The sequence below is a fragment of the Emys orbicularis genome, chromosome 5 (assembly GCF_028017835.1).
Source record: "Emys orbicularis isolate rEmyOrb1 chromosome 5, rEmyOrb1.hap1, whole genome shotgun sequence".
NCBI classification, from domain to species: Eukaryota; Metazoa; Chordata; order Testudines; family Emydidae; genus Emys; species Emys orbicularis.
Window position 1 is genome coordinate 116262728 of NC_088687.1, and position 23507 is coordinate 116286234.

Genomic DNA, 23507 nt, shown 5'->3' on the forward strand with positions numbered 1-23507 from the left:
GTATTATTTCTTGCAAGTCAAAATGGAGAGCAAAAATCAACCCTAATTTTTAGTTTATGTATACACTGAAAATAGCAACAACAATAAAAATAAGCTTTTTGTAGCAGACATATTCCATCTTCACTATTTTGCTACCTTTGGTAAATTACTGGGGCAGATCTTGAAGTTAAAAACCCATGTTTAGAAATAAGTGCACGCTTCACCCACTAAATATAGCAGCAGACTTTGTGCCCCTACGCAAAAACATTCTCATATCTAATTTTAACTTTACATATAAAAATAACTTGGAGAAAATACAAAAGAACATTTTATTTTAACATGAAAATATCACAAAAATTAGTAAGCCTGAGATGTAGGGTTTTGGTGAAAAACAAGAGGCTTGTAGTGTTTTGGCTGCTGATAAAGATGCATGTATTGATAGCTGGGGTGAAAAGCAGAAGAATGCACTTATTTCTTCTGCATGTCAGTATCTTCAAACACAGTAAGCCACATGCACCCTTCTTTCCTTATGTAGACGCTGGTTCACTATGCTTAGTTCCAGCGGAAGTGGATCTGACGTGGGCGGTCAGCCCCCTCCTTTACCAATGGCTTATGGAATTCACGTCCTGCACGAGAGTGGATGTTTGCCCAGCAAAACTCACAGTAATACTGCAGGCAAGTGACATTGGCACAAAAGAAAGGAGCAAACTTTCCACCACATCGTGCACCCTGGCATTCATCACACATCTGGTCATCCAACACATATGGCTTTACCTCCACCTGTTGGGAAAAAAACAAAAACAAGAAACAACAAACCCTAGTTAATGTCTTGTATTTCTGCATCAGAAAAGATTAAGCATTTTCAATTTGTTTTATGGTTGCCCAACCAAAAAAAAAAAAAGTGTGAACATCAATGCTACAGTGGAGATATGCCACAGGAACACACATCCAGATCATAATTTGTTAGAAATACACAAATGTTTTTATAGACAAGTGGAGATTGCAGTCTAGTCCTTACGTGGAGAAGTGTAAATTAAATCAGGAGGAAGAAAGGAAATGGAAGCCTTGGTCACTCTCACATTGCCCAGTAGCATTCACAGGAAGCAGAAAGATATTTTTATGTAAATCATTTCACACACATTTTTTTGTTTTGCTTCAAGTTGCCTTTACCAAATTCACTCCCACAATACACATTACTTTCTACTATTTATTGAGCAAATGTTGTGCTCGGTGCTTTCAAACATGCTTCAAGGAGCATACACATTGAACTATACTAGGTTTGTTATAAAGGACTGCTTGAGAGTATCCGGCTAATCTATATTGTTGATAAGGGTTAATACAGAAGCACTGGTTGTGAAAAATACCAATTGTTCAAAAGAGACCTCAGCCTGACCTCTAAGGGTATGCCTACACTGCAATGAAACACCCACTGCTGGCCCATGTGAGCTGACTTGAACTACAGGGCTTTTTAACTGTGGTGTAAATATTTGGGCTCGGGCTGGAGCCCAGGTTCCAGGACCCCACAAGGGGGGAGGGTCCCAGAGCCCAGGCTCCAGCCCAAGCCCAAACAGCTACAGTACAATTAAATAACCTGAGTCAGCTGACAGGGGCCAACTGTGGGTGTTTAACTGCAGCATAGACATACATTAACTATGCACACAATTTTGCACGCATAATTATTTGATCATGCAAGAATCTAGCTTGTATGCAAACCAGAGTTACACTTGTACCTACACCTTACCGGCTTGCTCACATCCTATTTTAGGAAACACAAATGATTGTGTGCACAGATCATTTGTGCAAATTAATAGCCATTTCAGGAATTAAATACATCAAATTTGTAGCCAAAAGCCTTGGTGATATATTCCTTTAACTCTTTATGTAACTATTTTAACTTTACACAATAGGCTGTTAATACACTGTATTTCTAGGGTTTTTTTTTTTTTTTTTTTAAAACATTATTTAAAACACCATCTTTGCAACTCTCAGACTACCAGACACCTGTCTTGTATAGACAGTTTCTCCACTCCCAAACACTTCTGACTGTCAGAGTGGAAAAGTGGCAAGTGTCTAATGGTTAATTTGCATTAGGTCTCTATTACAGTTCAGTTACACATTGTGTTCAGAGAGGAAAAAGAATTTCAAAACAAAATACAAAGGAATTGACCCCAACTTAAAAACAAACAAACAAAAAAACCACACATTGTTTTGGACGTTTTCCTCACTTTATAAAGAAGACATACTGCTGGTCATTCGTCTGTCAAAACACAGTGTTGCAGCAATTCATGCTCACAAAGTGATTGCTATAAAAGGATTGTTTATCGATATACTTTAACATTAGCAAGAATCTACATAAAGATGCTATCCGTTCTGGAGCTAAGCAGTCACCCTTACATACTAGTTTCAAACTGCTGTATGAAACAGTAAAAACTTGAATTTAAAAAAAAGTATTTAAAATGTATCCTTAAACGTATGAGAAAACTGGATGCAGCATGGACAAAAACCAGTCACTTTGATGCATAATATTAATCAGCACATCACTTACCTTTAAAAAATGTGTTCTAATAAGTAGGCAAAAGTATTGCTGTTGCAAGCTAGCTAAAGTTATTATTTCACTTGATGTGAGTAATCAATGCAAACTCTTGAAAATGAAGTTGATTTTAAGTCACACACAAACGCACTATTCTTACAACAAATGCTAATCAAATTAAGAGAAAAGGGGAAATAGCAATCCCTAAAATTAATCCCCAAATGCTTTACATCAAAAGTCTTTTTTTCCCAAAATGTTCCATGAGTGACTATCATTCCTGACTGGTCTACAGTACATAAAAAAATGTCTTGGAAAAAAAAACAGTAAGTACACTCACTGCGCTAACCTGTATTTTTAATGCAAACTCTACATTCTGTATCACTGCAAGGAGTCGCTTTTCTACGAGTTAAACTCAAAGCTTTTAATATGAATAGGTACCTCATGGAAGAGTTATCTTTACAATTTAAAGCAACAAGTGAAGTACTGTACATTTCAATAAGAATAAGTGTGTGTGGGCTGAACTTCAAAATTCAAGGATCTCTATCTATTGTTAGGGAGAGTGCTGTCATCAAATGTGTGCCAATGGCTCCTTAAACTCTGAAAGAACCCCAAACCCCCTCAGTGGTTTCAGTTCAACAACGAAAATACTGAATCAGTGTATTAACGTATTGCATATGAGAGCATTTCTTTTTAACCGTTTGTACTTTCTCTCTTCTTCTTTTCCTCACCTCCATGCCTATTAATATGAGTTTGGGCTTTTTCCAAAACTGAGACAAGAAAGAAAATAGTGCATAATTAAAAAAAGATAATGACTCAGATAACACTGCTCTACAGCCAAAATGCTTCTGAAATAAATGTAGTCAAACTTTACTAATTCTGGGTCACTGAGAACGAAAATGATGCTTAAAATTGTTGATTGGCTCTAGTTTTCAAGATATGCTATTGGGTCAGTGTATACGACCCTTGACTTGGGAATGGCGGAGGATAAGTAAGTTATAAAGGGAACGGATCTCAATTTAAACCAGAAATGACTAAAATACATCTTTGACTGGATCTATGAATAAATCTATGACTGGGTTTGGACAGTACTTGCTTTTTAGGCAAAACAATGAATGATGCAATCTGAAGCTGGTATTGCGTCATACATGATATGAATTGCATCATGTTATTCCTAGAAGTCATGGATGATGCAATCATAACGAAGCTTACGTCACTCTGCTGAACAAATTGCCCTATATCAGCTCTAGAAATCATACAGTGTCGTGCTCTCTTATTTGTCAGTGTTTGATTTTGCAAAGGGACACATTTCTGTTTAGCCAAAGTGAGCAGAGATGCCTCGTACTTGTGTGAACAGTGCAGATAACTTCTGCTATGTTTGTGGTGAAGTGACTTTTGCATCACAAAAGCGCAGTATAACCACTATGGTTAAGAAAGCCTATCACCTTTATTTTGGCTGCAAAATTGGAGATCAGGACAAGAGGTGGGCCCCACACATATGCTGCAACACTTGTGCAACAAATCATCACCAGTGGTTGAACAGGAAAAGGAAATCTATGCCTTTTGCAGTGCCAATGATTTGGAGAGAGCCAACAGATCATACCAGCAATTGTTACTTCTGCCTGGTGCCTCCAGTTGGGAAAGGTGTGTCAAAGAAGAAAAAGTGGACTGTGCATTATCCAAACATTCCATCAGCTATACGCCCAGTACCCCACGGAGAAGGACTGCCGGTTCCTGATGCACCAGAATCATTCTCACTTGAGTCAGACGAGGAAGAGGAAGAGGATGAAACTTCTGGTCCCGAAGCATCAATGTCACAGGACCCACATTTTCTCCCCTCCTCCTCTGAACCACACCTCATAACACAAGGTGAACTGAATGACCTTGTCAGGGATTTGGAACTACCCAAGAGTAAGGCAGAGCTGCTGGGCTCCAGACTACAGCAGTGGAATCTCCTGGCAGGTGATGTTAGGGTTTCCATGTTCCGTGACCGTCAAAAGGATCTTGTCCCATTCTTCTTCATGGAAGGTGATCTTGTAGCCTGCAACAACATCAACGGTGTGATGGCAGCCCTCAACATCGTTCACGATCCAGATGAGTGGAGACTGTTCATTGATTCATCGAAGAAGAGTCTTAAAGCTGTTTTACTGCATAATGGCAATGTTTTGCCATCAATTCCAGTTGGTCATGCAGTCCATATGAAGGAAACCTATGACAACATGAAACAACTTTTGAGGTGCATAAACTATGACCAACATCAGTGGCAGCTTTGTGGTGCTTTGAAGGTTGTGGCTCTCTTGCTTGGTCTGCAGACTGGATACACAAAGTACTGCTGTTTTCTCTGCGAATGGGATAGTCGTGCAAGAGATTCCCACTACATCAAGAAAGATTGGCCACTCCGACAGTCATTGGAGCCTGGGAGGAAAAGTGTTCAGCATCCACCACTTCTTGAAGCAAGGAAGATTTTGTTACCACCCTTACACATCAAGCTGGGTCTGCTGAAGAACTTTGTCAAGGCCATTGACAAAACACAAGCAGCTTTCAAGTACCTCCGTGGAAAATTTCCAAGGTTAAGTGAAGCTAAGATAAAGGAAGGTGTCTTTGTTGGTCCTCAGATTCGTGAACTTCTTGGAGATGATGCATTTGACCATGCACTGCGTGGCAAGGAAAAGACGGCATGGAAAGCCTTCCAGTTAGTGGCAATAAATTTTCTCGGAAACAACAAGGCAGACAACTACAGGTTGTTGGTGGAAAACCTCCTCAAGGCATACAAAAGCCTTGGTTGCAACATGTCACTAAAGATACATTTTTTTGCACTCTCATCTAGATTTTTTTCCACCGAACTGCGGAGCAGTGAGCGACGAGCACGGCGAGCGATTTCACCAGGACATTGCAACAATGGAGAAACGCTATCAGGGCAAATGGAGCCCATCAATGCTTGCAGACTATTGCTGGACAGTGACAAGAGATGCTCCATTTAATGAATACAAGAGACAAGCCAAGAAGCGCCGAGTAGACACTGAATAGGACTAAACTATATACATAATAGTTTTTTGCCTTTTGTTTCATAATAAATTTTATTTATATAACCCTTTTGCTGATTTTTAAAGTGTTACATAAACAGGACAGGTGAAATATTATCATGTAAAGCAACCATAAACACATGAAAAGACCTAGGTTTACAATTTATGATTAAAACTCTATCTACACAATATACATAGACATAAAATGTAAAAAATTAAATATCTTAGAAACAGTAGCCAATCAGTTGTTTTAATTGTCATATTTGAATTCAGCACATCAAAATACATAATAGCTCAGTGGTTTGAGCATTGGCCTGCTAAACCCAGGGTTGTGAGTTCAATCCTTGAGGGGGCCACTTAGGGATCTGGGGCAAAATCAGTACTTGGTCCTCCTAGTGAAGGCAGGGGGCTGGACTCGATGACCTTTCAAGGTCCCTTCCAGTTCTAGGAGATGGGATATCTCCATTAATTTTATTTATTTATAATAAATAGCACATTTTATCTCTGAAGCAGACGACTTCTCAAAAATTGTAAACCAGTGTAATTAGGAAAAAACCACTAAAATAATCACCTTCTAATCAATGAAAAAAAAATCACGCCTAACATAATCTAGTACCAAGTTAGAATATAAACCCGTGTAACTATGGATGTACAAGACTGGATGGATGTTACCTGGTTTACTGCATAAATGAAGAATGTATGGCAAGTATGGTATATGTATGCACCCAGTGAAGATAGCCCATACCCCAAAGAGAGACCAACCAACCATCTTCAGGCCAGAGTTACAGAAATGGAGTGGCAGAGACACACAAAACTGTATCTAGAGATGTAGAGATGGATTGCATAGTGGACCAGCTCAAAATGGACTTCCCTGATCCCCCAAATTTCCTGATGGGAGGCAACTTAGGTGGTAGAAAAATACACTCCTTTAGATAGAACACATCTGCCAACTGAGATAGAGGAGGCTGATCACTTCTCTGTACATGAGGAGATCACTCCTGGGGATGGGATTACACAGCTGAAATGAAGACAGACTCTGGTCATAGGGGAATTCAACCATTAGAAATGTAGGGATTGTCTATACATTGAGTTAGCATACAGCAAGCCATGGTATAATCTATAGAGCACTAGCTTGCTGCGCACTATCTGCAGGTTGAACCCCGGTACAGTGCACTAAAAGTTCCATAGTGCACTTTGATGCAACATCAAAGTGCACTATCGAACTTTTAGTGCACTGTAGCAGGGACCACACAGCCTTTAGTGCATGGCAAGCTAGTGCACTGGAGAATCACACACCCTAGCTTGCCAAGCACTTTCTTGCTGTGTAAACAATCTCATAGATAGTTGGGTATATGGTAAATGTGACATCTGGTTATCTGCCTACTGAATGCAAAGGTGGAAAATCTCATGAAATATCTAGAGAGACTTCTACTGAATACTGGTAAGAAGCTTGTGGTCATAATACATATGGATACCAATGATGTAGGAAAGTGTATGAGTGAGGACCTGGAAGCTAAATTTAGATTGCTAGGAAGTATGCATAGGTCCAGAGCCACTCTTATAGCTTTCTATGCAATGCCTCCAGTTCCACATGCAGGACCAGCTAAGCAGGGAGAACTTCAGGGTCTCAATGAATGGATGAGAAGATGGTGTAAAGAGGAAGGCTTTAAATTTACTACATCCTGAGAAGCATTTTAGGGAAGGGAGAGCCTATACGAAGGGATGGGCTTCACCTTAATCAAAGTGAAATCAGATGATGGCACATAAAATGAAGTTTTGGGGGATTGTTCAAGTAGAGCTGGGGGTGGGGAGTGTGAGTTAAGGAAAACACAAGGCATCTCTGTATCAAGTAAAGGATAGAACAGAAACAACAGTTAAACTGGGTCAGGCAGAAGTCAAGATCACAGAGGTAATTTCTGTTAAAATCAACGTGGTGTCAGACTGAGGAGTTAAATAAAAATAGGCACATGGTCAAAAACTATAAATATTTATATTCAAATGCAAGAATGCAAGAAAATGAAGAGCACAATTACATGAACTAGAATGTCTGCCAATGGAAGAGGACCTTGACATAACAGACATTACAGAAACATGGATGAACGCAAAAACCAAAACCAGACATGGATACTATAATTCCTGGGTATAAATTATATAAGAAATACATATTAGATTGCAGAAACAGGAGAGGAGTGCCACATCTAAAATATTCCATAGAATTTATTCAGATATAACTTTTGAATGGTGAGGACTAACTCCAAGTTATAAGAATACAAAGCCGGGTCTGTACTACTACAGATCAGAAGAAGGAAACTGATCTCTCTCAATGTTCTGAACTCAAAGAGCATAACAAAGTCTAATACAATTATATTAATGAAGACTTCAACTACCTTCATATAAAACTTGTCAAAATATCTCAGCGGGACAAGAAAAAAATTATCAACACCTTAAACAATAGGACCAGGTGTTAAGTCAGTGTGGTTCAGATGGATCCCCACTGACTCAGAGGCAAATACACTCGCTGCTGATAGGGCCCTGGGCTGGGACCCAGGGGGAGTTGGGAGGGTCCAGGTCCCCCTACCCTGGCCACCACCCAGGGGGGTGGTGGTCCATCCGCCTCTTGCCTCCAAACCACGCAGTCCTGCGAGGAAGAGCAGCCGTATTGACTCTGGCCACTAGGCCACATAGCCTTGCAACAGAGAGCAACACAAGAAAAAATTAAAATCTAAGTGTATATTTAATTTCCTTTATAAAGGTCAGTGGCTATCTATACAAGTAGTATTAGAAAATTAATTATAAAAATTCTGCATTTCTTTGGCTTGACCAATATTTCCATGCACTATTTTACATGAATACTTCAACCAAAACCCCCCCAAAATTACCTTTGATACATCTCACAAATCCAGGGGGCAAAGAATCGGATAAGGAAAGCATTAACAAATGGCCAAATCTAACAGAAAGTCATCCTCAAGAAGTTTTATACTCCTGTCAATTTGGAAACAGTAAATGTAGAACTGAAAATATTAATTCTCTCAACAACAGTTTATTGGATTGGGCAAAAACTACATCATGAAGGGAAAAAAAATCTTTAAAAAGTCCTACTTTGAAAATGGCATTTTGAGGAGCATTATTTTTGTTTCAGTGTCTCAAATTAAGTTTGTTCACTATACATATAAAAGGATTTTTCTTCTAACTACAAGCCTTGCAAACTCATCATGGGGTTTTAAAGTCAAGCTGTATTCTTTTTGGCTCATGTATCAACACCACAAATAAGATTCGCTGCTTAAAGTTCCAATCTTTCTATTACAAATGGGTGTGCACAGAGCCATTACTTTTAATAGAACTCAGCATAGATATAAGGGTTTGCCTATTCGGAAGCAATAGCAGGAGAGGGGCCGAAATTGTGCCTCTGGATTACATCTACACAACCTTGTTTCTTTCAACGTTTAGTTTAGAGAGGAGACAAAAAATTAGGGGATTATGACAGCAGTATACAAAACACAGAAGTTATCTTGGATGTTTGGATTTACCTTCTCATATAGCACAAAAACAAAGGGACAATCAATGAAAATGAAAGGCAAAAAAAGTAAAGAGTTACATTAAATAAAGCAGACTTTTTGTTTGAAGTCAAAAGGGATATAAACCCCCTCATGTTTCAATGCACATGTCAACCTCTAATTGACAGGGGTTAGGTAATATTTCCTTTATATGCCATTTATTCCATAATTGCGCCCACATCAGATTTCTGACACCCTCCTCGGAAGCTTCTGTTGCTGGCAAAGACAGAACACCAAACTAGATGGCCCACTAGTTTGATCCTGTATGGCTATCCCTATGCTCCTGCAAGTGATCTTCCTAAGCTAAATTGTCTGGTAACAAACAGGAGGAAGAGAAAGATATAAGGAGGAGAAAGACAGAAAACTTCCCTTTAATTAAAATTGCATTCAAGTTGCATTCAAATATATACCCAATGAACAATAAAAGATACTGAGGACATACGATGATCTGTTCTGGACAACTAATTTCTAGTGGCCTAATTCATCTTTCATTTAAAAAAAAAAAAAAAAAAAATCTCAGGAGATTTCTGCTTCCCAGTTTAGTGAATTAGTTTAACAGCTTCATTACACTTTCATTTACCATAGTTACAGTGGTAAAACTAATTATAGCCACAGCAAGGAGAATTTATATATTTGTAACATTTAACAGCTACAAGAACCTTAGTGTTAGAAATGGGGATTTCTTACGTGAAATTTAATGCCAAAAATTAACAGTCCAACAACCGTAATTACCCAAGTGTTAATGTGGCAAACAAATAGGCAATGTTTTGTGCACCTGACACTCTTCATATATGATACTGAATTTAAAACAAAGGCATTAAGTTCTTTACCTTTTGATATCTCTCAAATACACCCTGATCCAAAAACTTCCTTAAGTAGCATACTGACACTGAGGTTATGTAAAACATAAGGGTTTCAAAGCTTTCAGAAACTGTGATCCAGTATTATACAGTTTTTACACTACATTTTATTACCTTCAGAAAATTGTGTACACATGCATCTGTCAAAAGTATGAGATTTAATCCCCTTTATGTATTTAGAAGTAGTACTCTTTTCTATAGATCAGTATTCGGGCGAAAGCACAATATAAAAGCCCGAAACAAAATTGGGATCCCATTATGCAGGGGAATGTACAAACACATGGGAATGTAACTAATTTGAAATGATGGAACAATTGAGTGTAACAATCAGTAGAATCAGCAGAATAAAATAATAAGGTCACACTATTACATAGCTTAGCTATGTACATAATTTGATAGCTTCTCATTTTTTATAAAGGAAAACAAATATTCTAGAACTATCTCAGACTACTGATCAACATGGCCATCACTAGCTTCATGATTTTCTGTACAAATATAGCATTTCAATATAAATTATTTTACAATAGCTCTATGGGTCTGATACCAGATTTATCAAATTCAAGTGGCATAATCAAAGCAACTATCTTGCTTAACATTTGTTTCATTTTAAAGACGTGTGAAAGATTAGGCCCATATTTTAGATTTCCCAAAATCTAATATTAACAATAAATATGTTCTAATAGAGAAGAAGAAAATGAAAGCAGCGTGTTAGAATTTAAACATTCTTCTGCAGTGTTTACACCCCAATATTATAGCACAACAACAATCTGAAAGTGAAACTGACTAGGAAACAAAATTGAAATTTACTAATCTATTTTCATTGATCCAAAAGACTAAAATGCAAAAACCAAACATAAGTGTTTAATAGGTAAATTCAAGGTTCCAATTATTCAGAGACTAAATTACAGTAAGTAATACGTAAAATGGAATTCAGGAGTACTAACAGATTTTGAAGAGGAAATAGCTGAAATATAAAAAAACAACAAGAGATTATTCAAGTATATCAGAAGCATAAAGCCTGCACACAAATCAGTGTGTCTTCTGTATCACCCAGGGACAAAGGAGGCAATTAAAAGAAGATAAGAACATTGCTGACAAGCTAAATAATTTCTCTGCATCAGTCTTCACCTCAGAAGATGTTAGGAAGATAACTACACCAGAATTCCTCTTCTCTGGAAATAAAAGATAAGATACTATCAGACATTGAGGAGTCAGAAGAAGAGGTGTCGAAACAAGCGGATAATCTAAAAAGCAGCAAGTCACTATGTCAGGATGGTATACATCCAAGAGTACTGAAGAAGCTCAAGGATGAAGTGGCTGAGCTGCTAGCAAAGAACATGCATTCTTTTAATTAAAAATAGCTTAAGGACTGAAGGGTAGCAAAAATTGTACCAATACATAAAGAAGTTCCAGGGATGATCCAGGTACAGACCAGAAAGCCTTACTTCTGTACCTTGTAAATTCATTGAAATAACAAAACCAGAATAAAAAAAACACCTGGAAGATCATGATATGATATAATCTAACCAGCATGGTTTCTGCAAAGAGAAATAATGTCTCACTAATCTATTAGAATTTTTTGAATGGATCAATATAGTAATAGATAAAGGAGAAACTGCTGAAATTTATTTAGACTGTCAAAAGCCTTTGACAAGGTCCTTCACAAAAGGCTACCAAAGAAGCTAAGTAGCCATGGAATATAAGGCAGAGTATTGTCTTGGATTGAAAAGTGGCTAACAAATAAGGAACAAAGAATAGGAATAAATGGTCAATTATCATCATGGTGAAAGGCTAATAGAGGGATGCCTTAGGGTTCCATAGTAGGAACCTTATTTAATATTTATTAATGATGTGGCTAAGCAAAGAGGTAGCAAAATTTGCAGATGATAAAGTTACTTAAGTTAGTCAAATCCAGAGAATAATGTGAGGAACATCAGAGGGACCTAACCAAACTAGGTGAATGGGTAACACAATGGCAGATAAAGTTCAAGGTAAATAAATGCAAAGCAAACATATATTGGAAGGAAAAGTTTGAATTATGCATCCACCTTACAGGGTTGTAAATTACTTTATTAACTCAGTAAAGGTACCTGGGCATCATTGTGACAGATCAATGAAGACTTCTGTGCATGATACAGCTGCAGTCACAAAAGCAAACAAGGTGTTAGGATGCATAAGGAACAGGATGAAGAATAATACAGAAAATATAGTACCATTTTATAAATCAATGCTGTACTCCTCATCTGGAATACTGAGTGGAATATCCACCTCAAAAAGTATATAGCAGAATTAGAGGGGATTCAGAGAAGGGAAATTAAAATGTTAGGGGCATGGAAAAATTCATATAAAGAGATATTGAAAAGTTTGGGATTGTTTACCTTAGAAAGGTAAGGAATAAAAAAGGACCCAAAATAAAGGTATATGAAAGAAAGAATGGTACAGGGAAGATAGATTGGTACTTTGGTTCTCCCTGGCTCACAACACAAGAACCGGGTGACACTCAATGAAACTGAAAAACAGTAAATTCACGATTGGTAAAAGGAAATACTTTTTCCACTCACGGCGTAAAACTGTGGAATTAGACTAGCACAGTATGTCACGGAAGCGGAGAACTTAGAGGGCCTGGACATTTATACGGATAACAAGAATATCCAAAGTTATACCAGTTAATGCAAGCAAAGTGTTTTGGAACACATACACACACACACACTCTCTCTCCAATGCTTAGAACTATCTCTACTGGGAATTAGGAAGAGAACATCATGGGGCAGATTATATCAGATCTGCCTCATGTGGGATTCTCGCACCTTCCTCTGAAGCATTTAGCACTGGCCATTATAGAAGACCAGATACTGGACTAGATGGACCATTGGTCTGATCCAGTAGAGCCATTCTGATATTCCTGTTTCAATTTCCCAGTAACACAGCTAAGAAATGTTTAATCAGGATTCATAATCTGACAATATGCCTTCAATGTTCCTTTAGAAAAGTTAAATGACTATTATTTATCACCATGGCATGATAAATTTACTGTCTACCCATTTATGGCCAGCATCACCATAATATCAGAGTTCCTTATAATTATTCATGTATTTATCCTTACAACACCCTTGTGAGGTAGAGAAGTGCAATTATTCCCATTTTGCAGATAGGAACTGAGGCACAGACAAATTAAGTGACTTGTCCAAGGTCACAAAGGATATCTGTGGCACAGCAGGAATTGAACCCTGGACTCTAGAGTCCCACCCGAACCACAAGGTTATCCTTCTTCCCACATAAATACCCATTAGCCAAAGTACTAAAAACCTATTATCCAGAGACTGATGCAGAAGATGAGAAGGGGAGGTCTCACCAATAAAATTAATGCCTTCATGAAAAGTCCAGTCCACTCTCTTGCCCCACACATAGAATTGCTGGGAAGGAGGATTCTGTCACAGGACCCTACCTGAGGGCTTCAACTTCTACTTCATCCTCTAATTAATAGGTGTATGAAAAATATGAAGCTATTCCTCAGTCTTCTCTGTTTGCTTAAAGGGATAAGGCATTCCCTCTCCCCAGAACAGCCAGGAGGTTCTAATGAGAGGTACTATTTTTCTCTCAGTCTTTGGCCTGCAATAAGGGAGAAGGGAATCTCCACTACTCTACCCTTCCTCCTCTTTACCCACATTCCTTTTTGGGAACAACCTCTCTGTGATAAAGCTCCAACAACTGCCACTACCAATAGTTTTCCAAAGCAGCAACATACTGTACTTAAACTGACATCATTTATGTCAGTTTCCTTGATGTCCACATGCTTCTAAATAGCAGTAGTGAAACTGACCGATCTTATCGGTATCATTTTGATTTTTGCTTTGGGAAGCTATGAGCAGCAGTGGATACACAGGAATTGTCCGTCTGCAAACTCAGGAAGACAGCACTTCATTGGTGCACATTTAAAAAGCTCTCTCTGCAATGTTAAGAGCTACCACTATCTGATTTTGGGTGTCCAGCTTGAGGCCCATTGGGGCATATTTTCACAAGTTTTGAGCACCTACAACCAATGGAAACTGCAGATACTAAGCTGCTCTGAAAATCAAACCTAAGGAGTCTCAGTGTATAAGTGTCAGAATGGTAGAAGATTCCATCACCGTGCTGGTTTACTTCAGATAAAAGGAAGAAAAACTAAGTGTATTTTTCAAGCTCTTTGCCCTTGATGTCAAAAAAGGAGCTATGTCTCTAGAAGAAGAAAAATATATACAGTATAGAGTAAGTAACAGGAACAAACTGCTGCTTTGCTGAATATATATTGCACATTAAGGTTTTAATTTCTAGAACTTCAGCAGTTACATAACTATTAAAAGAAATGTAACTAAGAAGTTAGTATCAAAGCCAAACCAAATGCAACTTCAGTGAATTCTGTGAGGTGTGTTTTATAGCTTGTCACTCATTTGCAGAGACATGTAATAAATGTTTTAAACAACTTAATTCTGTACAACTTACTCGTTTATCGATATCGCCATGCTGAAGTTGAACAAACCGAGCACTAATGGCAGCAATATAACTCTGCTGATTGGAAAATGCAACACGCCCAGCACCTTTGGGGTATTTCAGCTCAGGGTCAGTATCAATTCCTGCATAACAAACTCCACCATAGAGACGGTCCATTATCATAGCCAATTCCACTATGGAGGAACAAAAGAATACAATAGTATTTTAAAATAAGCAATGTAAATGCTGTCAAATGTATTTTTATTTGAAAAGTAATAGAAAAGAAAAATTAGTAATTTATTATGTCATATGTATTGTAAAATACAAACCAATAATCTAGGAAATATATATGACATATTTCATAAGAATACTTAAAATATCGATTTTCACAGCAGTGGCCACATCCCTCTCAAGTGACTTTATAAAGTCAAAACTCAGTAGAACAATGAGTCACTGCCACCTATGTGCCCTAGAGCTGAAATCCAAGGGGATTTCCTTCATGGGATGCGAAAGAGGATTTTGGGGCAGACTCAGGGGCTGATGAATGCATGGACTGTGAACTGGGTAGAATTCCTACAAAATCCTTGAGTACATGTTGTAGCAGCCCACTATTGTTTGGCTATATAAATGCTCCATACCCTTCCTCCATTTGGAGTAGGAGCTTCTATCCTTCAAACCCCTATACAAAGCCTGCTTGTCTGGACTTTGTGAGTTGGAACAGATTTTCATAAGAGTTAATTTCAACTGTACAAACCAGGTATTTTGGCAAACCATTCACAGCATTTAAATGCCCACTTCAGTTACTGCAACTGATTTAATCTGTATATATTGAAATTTTACATTTAGGACGTAGTTGATGCACTTGGAAATAGTGTATGAAGCTGTCAGCTGATGGTGCTGTTGAATAATAGTGTTTATTTTAAATAAACATCTGTTCGCAAATACAGTAAAGAGTGAGCTAAAAGTCTTACTACTTTAGTGAAGACAAAATAGTCATCACATTAATGCCACAGAAGCTCAGTTTCAGCAGATATTAATATGACAAGCAGTACTGTGTTTGTTTAGTTTACTCAAATAATGAGCTTTGACCAAGTAAGAAGCATTTTGACTGAAGTAATGAAAAAAAATCACAACACTGTTTGGAAGAAGAAAAAGGCCATACTATGTTTTTGCTGCAGTGACAAAAAGCATAATCAGCAAAGAGTCCTGTGGCACTTTATAGACTAACAGACGTATTGGAGCATGAGCTTTCGTGGGTGAATACCCACTTCACCCACGAAAGCTCATGCTCCAATACGTCTGTTAGTCTATAAGCTGCCACAGGACTCTTTGCTGCTTTTACAGATCCAGACTAACACGGCTACCCCCGATACTTAAAAAGCATAATGTTTATATTATGGCGACAGATAAATTCTTTGCAAATGAAAAAATTCCATGAGGCCAGGAAATTCTAGGCCCAAGAATTAAAAACCAAAGAAGATTTTTTACACCTAGATCTTAGATTGTCACTTTTTTGGCTCTCAATTTCCTGATGGACTAATAGATGTCTTGTGTCTTCCTTCTGACTGCTGTTCTTTCTGTGACAGAGTTATGCTACACAACAAGTTCTGGTATCATGAGTGGCACTCCTGCAGTCTCTCTAACAGGTGCTGGGATTTCTAGCACATTGCACTATGATTCCATTTCATATAAACTGTTGACTGGATGGATGCCATAAGATGCTCTAGTAGACTACTAGTAAGACTGGAACAGCAGCAGTAAAATTCTGAGCAAGTTCAAGTGCAGTAATGGGGGCATGGACTCTCCTACCCACACACTTTTTTTTTTTTGAACAAAACCAACCTTTGAGTGATAAATTTTACATTAAAACTTTGACAAGTAATATAAGTGAATTTCCTGTAGCTTTAATTTGGAAACAACCATGAAGTTCTTGATGAGTTTTGATTTTAAGTAGATATAAATGATGAGCAGTGCTTTGTGGCCACAGCCCACCTGGAGAATTTACAGGAGAGAGCGTGTAAATACAGGGAGATATTTCATAGATAGTCTACCATCAAGATATTCTTGTGTATAAATCTTATGCAATATGTATGATTCAATTTATTACCGACAATAGTATACCTTTAAAAATTGCCACATTACAGTACCAGTTTTATACTTACCAGCTCTTAATGGCCTAGGGACACCTCCAACAAAAATTGTTTTTCGAGGATCAAGCGGCTGTGAACCATCCATCACAAAGTCACTATCACTTAAGTTCCAGGGACGAATCTGAACCTATTTAATAAAAAAAGAAAATTGCATGCTTAAGTCTCACCACATTACGGTCCTAGCATGTTCATCAGTCTATATAAACTGTCAGCTAGTCACAGTCTCATTAACTGAACATGTCTAGTTGCTCTGTTTTAATCCTATTAATTCAAGACACTGCAGTTATTTAAGTCATTCAGTTGTCCCAGATGTTGAACTCTGACAACAGTAGTTTGCTTTTGATTATTTTCACCATCACCATCTCAGGAGCAGCTTTAGACAGATGGCAGCTATAGCCTGGAGGCCATCTACTGTTTACTTACTGGCTTGTCCTTGATAGTAGGACTGGAAACACATAGATAGAGCTTTCCATCTTCTTCAATGCAGGCATCAATCAGTGCCTGAACAGAGCTCTCCTCTTGGAAAAGGAGGAACGCGTATCCTGAAGCAACAACAAAAATAAATTAGCTGCAAGTGTGCAATTTTTTCTCCTATGTTCTTCACAAAAAGTTTCTTCTCCATGCGAACATATTTATTTGCAAAGCAAGATTCATTGTCAAACTAATTGTCTGTTTATAAGTCAGACAGCATCTTCATCTATGTAAATAACCTCCATGGCCATTTACGTTAGCACCGACCTTAAATCTCTTTGGAACAAAATTCTTCATCATAGCTCAGTCCTTAGTGTTCTTCTAAAAGAGACTATCAATCACACACTGGGAAGTTTAAGATAACATTTTACTTAAGACCCCAAAACACATTTCACTGCTAGCAGTAGACATTATTTGATGAAAATCTGATTTAGCACAAAAAGGCTAATCTCAATTCTAGAGATTAGAGCAAAGTACTCTGTTGCATAAGTGACCTACCAAGCTTCCCAAAAACACTATATAAATAGGAATTTAAATGCATAATTAAGGCTATGGGGGGAAAAAGCCACTAGAAAAGCATTTTAATGGTTCTGGTTTAATAACAACAACTTTCTTTTAAACTTTTGAAGAACCCAGCAGCAACTCCACAGTTAGGGTTTTGTTCTAAAATATATTTAGAAACACAAACATTTCTCGTTTTTCTCTAAAGTAGAGCATTTTTCTCTGAAGTATGTTACCAATTCAGTGTGAAAATTTTAGTTCATTTCTATGCCATAAATTTTCTATGCAGTTTTAGTTTACTTTCACTATGTAAATTTTTAACAGGATTTCTTTGAAAATGGGCTCTGGCTGGAATATTTCCTTCTCAGTTCTACTCTTCACTGTTGAGCGATATTTCCTTAAAAACATTTTTTCTTTTTACACAAAATTTGGTAGAGAAGTGGATCCTGTGCAAATCAGGTGCAACCAGAATTTTTTTTTTTAATAAAAGTGACAGGATTTAAGATAATTATTGGTAACCGGGTAATAATTGACAATTTATGCTCTGTGCACACAAACTTGACTGTTGGCCTGAGCACATAGAAATTGGATTGTATGACAGGTCAGGTTCACACAAACTTCCTTGCTTGCCTACTTCGGGAACAGGTGCACATAATCCTGCTTGATTTGGTGGGTCGGAAGTTTGGTGCTTCAAGGGTACACACACAAAAGTCTGATTATTAGGGGGAGAATTGGGTGCACAGGGCTGGTTGAGGGGACTTAAGTGCATGTAAAATCTTCTTTGTAAGTGCTACTGTTCTGTAATACTTTATCCTACAACAGAGAAGGAGAGTTCAAGCACTGCTGCTGATAGATAAAATATTCTGCACTTCTACCTACGACAGGTCTGCACTATCCTCTTACAGAATCATAGAAATGTAGAAATGTAGGGCTGGAAGGGCCCTCAAATGGTCATCTAGTCCTTCCCCACCTTTCTGCACTGAGACAGGACCATGCATATCTCTAGACCATCCTTATCAGGAGTTTGTTTATCCTGTTCTTAAAAGACCTCCAGTGACCGGGATTCCAAAACCTCCCTTGGAAGCCTATTACAGAATGTAACTTTTATAGTTAGAATGTTTTCCGAACATCTAATCTAAATCTCCCTCGTTACTGATTAAGCCCATTATTTCTTTTCCTACCTTCAGTGTATATGGAGAACAACTGATCACCTTCCTCTTAACAACAGCCATTAACATATTTGAAGACTATTTTCTGGTGTCCCCCTCAGTTTTCTTTTTTCAAGACTAAACATACTCAGGTTTTTTAACCTTTCCTCATAGGTCAAGTATTCTAAGCCTTTTATAATTTTTGTAGCTCTTCCCTGGACTATCCAATTTTGTCCCCATCTTTCTTACAGTGTGGCACCCAAAACTGGACACAGTATTCCAACTGAGGCCTCACCAGTGCCAAGTAGAACAGGACAATTATCTCCTGTGTCTTACATATGACACTCCTAAATAACATTTGAGTTTTTTACAAATGGCATCACATTGTTGGCTCGTATTCCATTTGTGATCCACTATAACCCCCAGGTCCTTTTCTGCACTGCTACTCCCTAGCCAGTCATTCCCTATTTTGTAGTTCCACATTTGATTATTCCTTCATAAATGTAGTACTTTGCAGTGGTCTTGACTGAATTTCATCTTGTTGATTACAGACCAATCCTCCAATTTGTCAAGGTAATTTTGAATTCTGTTCTCTAAAGTGTTTGCAACACCTCCCAGCTTCATGTCATCTGCAATTTATAAGCATAATCTCCACTCCAGTATCCAAGTCATTAATGAAAATATTGACTTGTATTGGACCCAGGACAGAGCCCTATGGGACTCTACTGGATATTCCCCTCTAATTTGACAGCAAACTACTCTGCGTATGGTTTTTCAGCCAGTTTTACACCCACCTTATAGTAATTTCAATGAGACAGCATTTCCCTATGACAATATCACGTGGGACTGTGTCAAAAGCCTGACTAAAAATCCAGATACATCATGTCTCCTGCTTCCCCCTCCCCCATACACTAGAACAGTAACCATGTCAAAGAAAGAAATTAGGTTGGTCTGGCATGATTTGGTTCTTGAGAAATCCATATTGGCTATTACTTATCACCCTATTATTCTCCAAGTGATAATAAACTGATTGTTTAATAATTTGTTCCACTATCTTTCCAGGTATCAAAATTAGGCTCACTGGTCTATAACTCCCTGGGTCCTCTTTGTTCCCTCTTTAAAGATAGGTACTATGTTTACGCTTTTCCAGGGCTTTGGGACCTCACCCATCCTCCATGAGTTCTCAAAGATAACTGTTAATGGTTTCACAATTGCTTCAGCTAATTTCTTAAGTGCCCTAGGATGAATTTCATCAGGTCCTGCTGAAGTGAATACATTTAACGTACCTAACTATTCTTTAAGCTGTTCTTTCCCTATTCTGGCTCGTGGTTCTTCCCTCTTTTTGTTAATATAGCTGGTTCTGGTCACAATGAACCTTGTTAGTGAAAGCTGAAGCAAAATAGGCATTATACGCTTCAGCCTTCTTGATGTAATCCATTATTAGCTCTACTTCTCTGTTAAGTAGAGGACCTATACTTTCCTTCATCTTTCTCTTTCTCCTAATGTATTGATAGAGCCTCTTCTTATTGCCTTTTATGTCCCTGTAGGTATTACTCATTTTGTACTTTTGCTTTTTTTCATTTTGTCTCAATATGCTTTCATTATTCTTTTGTACTCATCCTTAGAAATTTGTCCATGTTTCCACTTTCTGATGGATTTATTTTTTGAATTTCAGGACATTAATGAGCTCCTAATGCAGCCATATTGGTGTCATGCTAGTCTTCCTATTTGTCCTTCGCATTCTGTTGTGCGTTAAATCAGGGCCGGCTCTAGGCACCAGCAAAACAAGCTGGTGCTTGGGGCGGCACATTTTTAGGGGCGGCAAGGCTGGCGCCAGAATGCCGCCCCTAAAAATGTGCCCCAGCCGCCCTAGCTCGCCACGGCGCGCGAAACAGCTGATTCGTGCGCCGCTGCTCGCCCTCCCTCCCAGGTTTGAGAGCCTGGGAGGGAGGGGGAGACTCCAAGTGGCCGCGGCGCGCGCACCGCTTCTCCCCCTCCCTCCTAGGCTTGAGAGCCTGGGGGAAGGAGGCAGGGCTGGGGATTTGGGGAAGGGGCGGAGCTGAGGCGGGGCCGGGGTTGGGGTAAGAAAAAAACGGGGGCGGGGGGGCGGCCAAAATTGTTTCTGCTTGTGGCGGCAAAAATCCTAGAGCCGGCCCTGCCTTAAATACTGTTGCTCTCTCTCTCCTGAGCTCCTTTTTCCCTTAGCTGTTCTTCCTATGGAACTCTACCTATCAGTTTTCTCTGCGTTTGTTAAAGTATGTTTTTTTGAATTCCATTTTCCTTATTCTGTTGCTCTCACTCCTTCCTTTCCTTAGAATCATTATATCAATCATTTCATGATCGCTTTCAGCATATTGCCTTGCACCTTCAGATTCACAACCAATTCCTCGGTTAGTGAGAATCAAGTCTAAAATGGCTGCCTCCCTGGTTACTCCCTACACTTTCTGAAAAAAGAAGTTGTCCCCAATACATTCTAAGAACTTGTCAAGAACTCTTGTCAAGGTCTCACTGACAATTAAGCATTAAAAGAAGGCTAGGAAATCAATATACAAAAAAACTTGGTTGTAGTGCAGTTAGGGTTACTATATGTACATACATGCGCCACACCTGACACAAACAAAGAAATGAAAAGGTAAGCTACAAAACAGCATGTACTCTCTACTCCTCTTATCTATAAGCACACACACTTTGCCATTACCACAACTACCATATGGCACAGATTATAGAACACAACCCTAACTATGACCTCTTTTTACCCTTCTGCACACATTCCTTTACCAAATAATATTTTCTCCAGCACTATTAGTTGTGGATATTTAGTGTAGTAGTTGGATGCATTGTTAGAGGGCTGTTTGTTTATGGGTCGTATGCAGAAGTGCAACAAAAATGGTAGGCATCTCAAGGGGTTGGGTTGGTGAGACAGAATTAAGGGTTTAATATGTGGTCAATAGTTGTAGTTATGGTAAAGTGTGTGCTTGTGGGTGGAGTAGAGGGTATATACGGTTAGGCAGCTTAACTTTTCATTTCCCTGATTTTGGGGGTTTCTCTTTATTTAGACAGGTTTCAGAGTAGCAGCCGTGTTAGTCTGTATCCGCAAAAAGAACAGGAGTACTTGTGGCACCTTAGAGGCTAACAAATTTATTAGTCTCTAAGGTGCCACAAGTACTCCTGTTCTTTATTTAGAGTTCTCTTAAGGAGTTGTATGTGAATATAAACTTCTAGATCACATGCTCATTAGTAGTAATAATTCATAACTCAGGATTTTCTATGAGCCAAAGCTTGTATGCTTTGCACATGTTTCAATAAATATAAATACCACCTTTTCTCATCTAACAATTTCTTTTCAATGTAGATCCTTATCAGAACCTGGGGAATGCACATTCTATATAAGGCAAAGGATTTCACGTCATGCAATGCGCATTAATGTTAAACGAAACCACACTTCTTCATACTGAAACTGTACTTTTTAAAGTGACATTCTGAAAAGGGAAGAAGTGTGGGAGAATTTGATAATACTTAGATAGCACGTAAATCTCTTCTTTCTAATTATCAGAATTAGTTTTAGAATCACATTGCTAGAAACCTAAAGCTAGAGAGATGCCAGTCAGACTAAGGAAAAGGTGGACACTAATAACACAATAGTCTAAATAAGAACAAATCTTCAAGAGATGTAAAGAAAGGAGAAGCAAACTATTTTTGAAAGTATGGATCACAGATGGTGGGGAGAAGTGGAAGAGATGAACTGTATGGGTCCTAGATACATTATCTGTGAAAACCAAACAAGATTATTTAAAAACTTCATGCAACTTTAACTACATTTCTAGTCTCTGTATATAGGGCTTGTGTTAGACATACAACTAAGGACAAAAGATGGGCATTATGGACTAGATCCAAGCCAGGTCAGATGGAGGTACAAACTGCAATTTCCTGAGATAAATATTCCTCTTGCACATCTCAGAGGAATGGGAGTTTACCAAAGAGAGAGGGAAGGCTTCCCCCACTGTCCTCTTCTCAGAGTTTGTGCTCAGAGAGGGCAATTTTAATTTCCATCAGAATTCATTGGATTCCCACCTACGAAGACTGAGGCAGAGACGTGCTGAATCAGTGAATTTCAGAATTCATTGGATTCCCACCTACGAAGACTGAGGCAGAGACGTGCTGAATCAGTGAATTCCCTGGCCAAACATGACAAACAGAACAGCCTATTTTTGGGTTTGTGGTGGTTTCCTATGACCTAACCTTCTCCCGCAAACCAGAAGAGGCATATTTCCCCTCTTGGCACATTTCTTGTCACCAGGACCCTGGTTTAAGACTATAACTGGGTTAAAAAAAGAACTAGATAAATTCATAGAGGATAGGTCCATCAAAGGCTATTAGTCAGGATGGGCAGGAATGGTGTCCCTGGCCTCTGTTTGCAGAAGCTGGAAATGGACAACAGGGGGATGGATCACTTGATGATTACCTGTTCTGTTCATTCCCTCTGGGGCACCTGGCATTGGCCACTGTCGGAAGACAGAATACTGGGCTAGGTGGCCCTTTGGTCTGACCCAGTATGGCCGTTCTTATGTTCTTACGTTAAGAGAGCAGAAAGCAACATAAACCAGAGGTGAATTTAGCCTATCAAAAATTTAAGTTGGGAAAAACTGGATACTTGGGAGATAAAGAAGATTTGAAGTGCTGGTTCCTTTAAATAGGCCCTGTAGTTCTTTCCATACAAATTTAATCTTTTCTTCCTGACTTTAGGTTGGCTACGAATACTTCCACAGCTTTTGACCTACCCCCCAAAAATAACATTTCTGTCTGTGTTCAAGAAATGCAAGCTGATAT

General features: G+C 38.5%; 1 protein-coding gene across 4 annotated transcripts in view; it reads right to left on the bottom strand.

Annotated features, from left to right (window-relative positions):
* CPEB2 (cytoplasmic polyadenylation element binding protein 2) overlaps positions 1–23507 on the bottom strand; it is an 81003-nt gene that overhangs the window by 3216 nt on the left and 54280 nt on the right. For all 4 annotated transcript variants that reach the window (XM_065405645.1, XM_065405648.1, XM_065405646.1 and 1 more), the window contains 4 exons: positions 16984–17102; positions 16573–16687; positions 14423–14604; positions 1–759 (listed from right to left, as the gene is read on the bottom strand). The exon at positions 1–759 is cut by the window's left edge and continues 3216 nt beyond it. In XM_065405645.1, the coding sequence (XP_065261717.1) occupies positions 532–759; positions 14423–14604; positions 16573–16687; positions 16984–17102 (644 nt within the window). In that variant the 3' untranslated portion in view covers positions 1–531. The remainder of the gene's footprint in view (positions 760–14422; positions 14605–16572; positions 16688–16983; positions 17103–23507) is intronic.